Genomic DNA, 7,459 nt, shown 5'->3' with positions numbered 1-7,459 from the left:
CTAATCGATCGAGAATTTGCATACTATTCTAACAGGGCTCGAAATACCACCTGCATATGCAGGTTATAATTAGTGCAGGTAAAATTGGAGCTGGGAAGGTATTTCTTGTGTCTACCTGCACTCAACCTGCACTGGTCCATGTACTGGATTTTAGGCATAAATATCCTATGATATAGGTGGATATGGAATGTTATCACCTGTATTTTCTGTTGCCACCTATAATGTATATAGGAAAAAATAGCAATGGTTCCTGACAACTTTAGTATGATCCATACTTTCTAAGTTCAGAGTGGTGCAGGTAAAATTTGTCTGGTGCAGGTAATTTTCAATGTTACCTGTACCAGTGCAGGTAGGCAAAAAAAAGGTATTTCAAGCCCTGACCAATAAAGGTATGTTCACAATCTGGCCCATTCTAACCGTTTAGGTGATTCCAGTCCATGGGCGTGGTCCCTCCTTGGCCCCTTTGCAGCCGACTACAATCACGGCAGAACCCAAAACTACAGACAGCGGTGCCTGGAAATGTTCTGCTGTACTGATGGGGACTGGCAAGGTGACATCTGCTGACGTCATCAAGGTCAGTACCTTCCAACGCTCCCTTTGGTTTCTTTGGGTCCTCCTTTAGCGTCAGTGTAGACTTTATGTTCATAAAGCAACAGATGACTATTGGTGACTTCTTTGCTGCATGGCCGATGTCCAAACATGATAAAACATCCAAACATATTTTTACTAAACTGCACTTAACTTTTACTAAACTATACACCATTCATACTGTACAGCAGATAAACCTTACAATAGCTAGCTGAGTTGTAAGTTGCTAAAACATGAGGTCCTTGTCCTTAGGAAACTTTATGCCGTCATATCACCCAAAATGACTTTATTTACTAAACTGAATCAGATGTGATAGAAAGAAATTGAGAATTTCGCATACTCACAACTTGACCCATTCTAACCGTTTATAGGTGAGTCCGGTCCATGGGCGTGGTCCCTCACCCGGCATCACTGCGGAGATGGAAGCAGCAGGACCTGCACCAATCAACTTGCCGGGTTCCACGGGCACTGGAGGTTCGGGATAACACTTCTATCTTTTTATCTTTATTTTTCTAATATCTAAAATTTCTTTTTCACGTTTTCTTTTAAATAGAAAGCGTTAAATTTTTCAACTTGTTTCAAATCTAATGCATTTTTATGTGTCATATTTTGTTTCTTTAACAAACACCAAAAATGTCCTAGTATGGGGAGGGCTGTGCTCATAACAGAACAGTTCATGTCATTATGTGACGTATAAAAACAATTGACTGGTTTTACTATTGCTACAGTCATAGTTTATCATTTACGTTAAATAAGACATATCGCACACACCACCGATTCTTGATTATGAAAAGAAACGCTGTGAGACGGAAAATCGGATCTCTGTCTTGTTCAACCATTTATTCGGACGTACCAATCTAGCTGAATTACCTACCTCAGCAATGTGACCATTCTTTTTTTTTAATTCAACAGAAACATCTGACAAAGCCAGCAGGCCACACATCATCACCTTTGGTGATGAGCCGGGGGCTGGAAAATCTGCGCGGCGGACGCGGAGTTGCAGTTTCCCCCGACAACAAGATCTGGGTGGCTGATCGGTCCACAACGCGCCTCAAAGTGTACAGCATGGAAGGCGTTTACCTGTACCAGTTCCCACAAGCTGCTTCAGGGCTAGGGTACTCATCAAAGACACCATCTGATGTGTCCATCGACAAGGATGGTCATCTGTGGGTCTTGATGATTGGGTACCCTGCCAGCCCTGACTCCGTGGTACAGGTGACCAGGGATGGTGATCTCAGAGCCAACTTTGACCTGCCTGACACTGTGCCACGGGGGGCGCTCCGCGGAATGGCCGTGGGCTTGTGCAACAACCACGTTTACGTCACATGGTCTGACGGTCTCTCCCGTGGTGGTGTGCAGGCCTTCACGCCGGATGGGAAACTCCTGTGGAATGCCGGCCAGAGGATGGTGAAGCCGATGTACGTCGCCGTTGACGGGAAAGAAAACGTCCTCGTCTCTGACTTTGACACTAACTTCATCTACATGTACGACGAGACCGGCCGGTACGTGATGAAGTTCGGAGGACCGGGACTGAGTGGTGGCCGCCTGGATCGTCCCGAAGGCATCTGTGTGGACAGTTCCGGCGAGATCATGGTGGTGGATGCATCCAACAAGCGCGTGGTGATGTACACGGGCCGGGGTAAGTACGTCCGTCACATCGCTCTCCGTGCGGAATCCCTACCAGCAGGGGTGGCAGTGGGGCCGGGGGGACAGCTAGTTGTGGCCCATAGTCGCACTATCACTGTCCTCCCCCGCTACTGATAGTGCTGAAGGAGCTCGAGGTTGATCATTTGTATACCTTACTCTTTTCAGTCATTTGTACTACCTTTCTGTGTACTTAGATTTCATAATGAAGGCAACTTTTTTTCTAAACTTTTCTTATTCTCATGCTCGAATCAGTTTTGAGCTTTCCAGAGGATGTCATCCATATAGCAAATCAACATGGCCTTTATAGTAGTACTACAGAGTAGATGAATGGATGTAATGAATGTAAAATGCCTAGCAAGAAAGAAATGCACTACAAATAGACACATGTGGAATCAATTTTACATAACGCTTTATTAGTAGTTGTAACTTTCATTTACCGAGAAAAACTTTGATTGAAGGAACATCTGCACATGCTTTAGTAGGAAATATTAATTGCGGTTTAATTTGTTCCATGAACAACTTTGTATGAGAATTGGGAGCACTACAGCAGCTGTATCTCAGTGCACATACTGTGTCATGCATACCTTAACATCATTATATTACTTTGTGGCAATGTAATAGATCTACCTAAAGATGTGATATGCTAGCGTAGATTACAATTTCTATGTATAAAAGATCAGAACGTATCATGGCCATAAATGTTTCATGCTTTTCTATTATACTTTCGGATGGTTTAAAACTAATTGTTCTAGATTGCACGTACACTAAAGTACCACAACTCTAGATCTATAACGTTATATTGATAAAAAAAGAGTTGTAATATTATTGTCTTGTCAGTGTATCCAGTTGTTGTTCTGTATTTTGCGTAAAAATGATACTGTCAAGGCCGGTAGTGAGAAATTATACATATCAGGATTTTTTAATGTTCATATCATTGTGTATTTGTAATCGTGATTTTATGATTTGTTCAGGCTCAAAGCAAAGTGTTTTTTTTTCTTTCTCTCTCTCTCTCTCTGCGTCTCTCTCTCACTCTGTCTCTGTCCCCGTCTCTCTCTCTCTCTCTCTCTCTCCTCTCTCTCTCTCTCTCTCTCTCTCTTTCTTTCTTCAAAGAAGCCTGAATCCGGCTCTCAGACATGTGAAATAGTTTGTACGTACAGTAAGATAATGTGAAAATCCTACAACGTTTATAGAAGCTTATGAATTTACGTATGACCATTACTGTAACGTGATGCGATGAAGCAAATGATTCATAGGTTTGTGTAAATGTTGATTTATTTTCAATCCAGAAGTGTCATTTTAGTGCAGATCATTATGGTCTGTTTTGTAAGTTACGTGAACCAAAATCTGCGTGGTTGCCAGTGCATGGTTTTGTACCGTCATATTGCAAATAAAGTTACATGCCTGAAATGTTTCTGTTTGTTAATAAGCACAGACGTAAACCAGTATGTATATGGCAACTGAAGAGCACCATATACTAGAGTTTCTAATAGATTATTCAGATTAGGTCCTGAACTACGTAATAAACATCTAATTATAACCAGCACCAACTAAGCTATCTATATACTAGAAATAGCTTCGTGAGGATTACAAGTGTTAAAAGAGTTGTGGAAGAGGTTACAACGCAACACAACACGACCATTCACTAAACATTTGGTCTACTCTTGTGTAGCGTTTTGTCAAAATACACACAGTTCACAGCACTTCTAGTTTTCAATATTCAGCTACTGACTCGAGTTATCCGGCATGCAGGGAAAACAAGTCTGCATTGTGTCATTAGGCACCACTAGTGTGCGTGAAAAAATGCGAACGACGAACGGCGAAGCAGCCGATACAATATTGAGGTATCTACAATGATATAAACAACATGATGATATACTACAGCAAAAACTCAGTTCGGAGTTCCCGTATACGTATCAAATCTTATCGCTGCTTTTTTTCCGACACGACATATGAAAGAAAAGCGTGCGATTTTTATTAGCACCAGATTGGAAACAGATTCGGTCCAAGATGGCGGACTTAATGTTGTAAACAGTCTTGTATATAGTAAAGTAGACTCATTCCTCAGCTAAAACCGACATCTATACACACCCCAGTCGTCCTCCAGTTAGGACTACGTCACATTCACAAACCGGGGCCCGGCCGGGCATCTTTTGGGAATGAAAAATATGAATGAAAAAAGAATAGTTGTCAGCATTATATTATTTGTATATGTATATATTTTTCGTTTCCACAAAGACCCCGGCATAAGACATCTGAAGCCGCAAAGTTTCCGTTTAGAACTTTTATTCGGCCTGCCTTGTAAACAATCTTGTAATGCAAAAGTCACTCCGGCAACTTTTGTAAACTGTCAGACGTTGTAAACAGTCATCTGCTGTCTTTTACGCATGACTGACGAAATCTCTTTTAGTTTTTTCCTAAATGTTCAGCTCCTTCCCCGTCCTAACTACCCGGATGTGTGTCGGCATGATCAATAGAAGAGAGGAACGCCCGTCTGTAAGCAAACTTTACGGCCATTACATGGCACAGTGTCGTTTTATTAACCTATAGGGCCATTATAGAACATGATGTCCTACCAACATGCCAAGATCCATTCACAACTTCTTGAGTTATGCTGCCCACACACATGTACATACGCACACACACACACATACTGTACACAAACACACACATGCAAAAACGTACACTAACACATACACATAAATGTGCATACACAAACACACATAAACACACACTCACACATGCGCGCTCACACATACATGCACGCACATACTCAGACTAACACAAACACATACGCGCGCTTAAGGTGCACTCTCACTGCACTTGTGTCAAGCTTGCGTTAATGGGAAGTTCGAAAGATACTCAACTCATTTCAGAGAAAAAGAACGAATTTTCCTACTATTTGTGTATTTTGTCGTCTTCTGTCATAAATTCATGTATTGCGCAATATCTAAATTATTAAAAAACGCAGAAAATAACAAAACAGTGACGCAGTGAATAAACCCCATAGTGACGCAAGCTTGACTCAAGTGCAGTGAGAGTGCACCTTATGACACCCACCCCACCCCAAACACACACACACACACAAACACATACATACAAACACAGACACACACACACCACACATACACACACACACACACACACATACACACACAAACACACACACATACACACATACAGATACATACACACACACATACACACATACAGATACACATACACACACACACACACACACACACACACACACACACACACACACACACAGGGAGAGAGACGGCTCCGAAAACATAACCTTCTTTGCGGAGGTAAAAACACTCAACAGGTTTCCTTATGTTCAGTATCTCTTGAATATATACATGCATTTACTCACTGACGCTCGCTCCGCCTATATTATCGGCTGTTCAGGATATAAGTCTACTCCACGCCCATTTAAGATTATTTTGGACCTTCTCTTCGGGACATTTTCTTTAGATTGGAAACTGGACGCCCCTTCGATAATGACAAACAGATAACATACAACAACCTGTTTGTTATACCACAGTGTGCAGTGTATATCATGATATCAAAGGTCTCTTACGTCAAGGAGTCAGGTAACTCGCGGTAAATTGGACAATTCCTGCTAAACATAGAAAAGTGGCTGTTGTGGATGTTGAATGTTTATGACATGCCACATCCGATTTCTAGACAATTACTGGGGTCGGCTTTTTCCAAGACGTCACATGGGAGAAAGCGCATTTCGTGATCGGCACCAGATTGGGTGCGGTCCGAGTGCGAGATGGCGGAGGGTCCGGTAGGCGAACTTCAGCAGACCCAAACAGAAAACAGCCCGACAGGAGGGTCTACACGTGAAGAAAATGGCTACATGCCAATGGCTCCGATCGTAAACAATGGCTATACGCCAATGGCTTCTCTCGTAGACACTGGCTACACTCCTATGTCACCTATCGTAGACAACGGCTATACTCCGATGGCTTCTCTCCAAAAGGCTTCTGAGGTGCCGCCGCCTCTTCCCCCGAAAAAGAACCGTCCTCGTCGGGAAGGACCGTCTCGTCCCTCCGGAGACACCCCGAGAGAACCGCCGCGTCTCTCTGGAGAAACTACGGGGGGCCCGCCGCGTCCTTCCGGAGAAACTCCGTCGCGGTTTCTCCTCCCCAAACGGAGAAACGCCAAGAGGGCCGGTGTCTACTGGATGCGGGAGGAAGACATCGTCAACCTGCCACTGAATCCGATGTACAACGCGGATCTAGATCTGCCAGGTCAGTTCAAATTATCCTGAGTATCATTCTAGTCAGTTTAAGGAAATATTTCACTGGCCTGTGGTACTTTTGCGGCGTCGCTGAGTTATAGGTTGAATTTGTGTTACCTTTGACTTTATAATGGGAATATTATGCAAAACGTACAAGTATCACTAAAAAGATAACAAAATACACGAAGCATTAAAAAAAGTTTTTTATCGATGAAAGTCGTTGAGAGTTCTGTCAAATCGCTCGGCCACAGCGCCGCCACCAACGTACCGCAACTTCAATGTGATTCCCCCTTACCGCAAGGCTCCCATACTCTCACCTCACTAACAACTGTACTTGCTGAGGGGAGGGGATTGTTTTTTTTTTACTGCGTTACAACCAGTAGATTTCTAGCGAGGACACGCCTTCTCTGTCCATTCTTTTAATTACACATGCCAATTGTCACTGATCTTGTAATTGCAGCAGGCAAAGGACAGGGAATAATATTTCACACCCATTGTTTGTTGATTACAAGGGGATTTTCGTCGAACTTCCTTTTAATACTTTCCTATTAGCTGGTGTGTTACACCAAAGGACGGTTATACCGGCTATATACGAGTAGATACAGATAGATACATGTACTTATTTGGAATAGAACAAGCCCGGTTAACTAACTAGGACAACACTTAGGATAAGTTCCAATGTTAACATTGTAAAATACATTGCATTCATACATTGAACCAAACCATTTAAACATGTTTTTCTCACTGTTTGCCCACAGTTAAGCGTTAACAGGGGAAACGTTACCTCATCAATGATAAAATTAAATGAAAATCAACTAAAAAGCAGTTTAGAACACTATATGCAATTACAAACGTAACGTCATCAATGCTAGAATCAAATAGAAATCAACTAGGAAAGCAATCTATAGCACTATGTAAACATTCAAAACGAATTTGTCACTGTGGGCCCTCGTACCCTGTAGGCAACAGAAAAGT

At 42.4% G+C, this 7,459-nt stretch overlaps 2 protein-coding genes across 2 annotated transcripts in view; both read left to right on the top strand.

The window, feature by feature from the left end:
* LOC118417469 (protein transport protein SEC31-like) overlaps nucleotides 1-1,073 on the top strand; it is an 8,081-nt gene extending 7,008 nt beyond the window's left edge. The window contains exons 5-6 of the mRNA XM_035823034.1: nucleotides 425-574; nucleotides 960-1,073. Coding sequence (XP_035678927.1) covers nucleotides 425-574; nucleotides 960-1,073 — 264 coding nt within the window. The remainder of the gene's footprint in view (nucleotides 1-424; nucleotides 575-959) is intronic.
* A 472-nt stretch (nucleotides 1,074-1,545) lies between these two features.
* Nucleotides 1,546-2,349, top strand: LOC118417467 (tripartite motif-containing protein 3-like). The gene has a single exon (XM_035823033.1). It carries the CDS (start codon nucleotides 1,546-1,548, stop codon nucleotides 2,347-2,349), a length of 804 nt encoding a protein of 267 aa, XP_035678926.1.
* The last annotated feature ends 5,110 nt before the right edge of the window (nucleotides 2,350-7,459 follow it).

Source organism: Branchiostoma floridae, chromosome 6, assembly GCF_000003815.2.
Source record: "Branchiostoma floridae strain S238N-H82 chromosome 6, Bfl_VNyyK, whole genome shotgun sequence".
Lineage (NCBI taxonomy): Eukaryota > Metazoa > Chordata > Leptocardii > Amphioxiformes > Branchiostomatidae > Branchiostoma > Branchiostoma floridae.
Note: the sequence above shows the minus strand (reverse complement) of the source record. Positions and strands in the feature narration are given on the sequence as shown.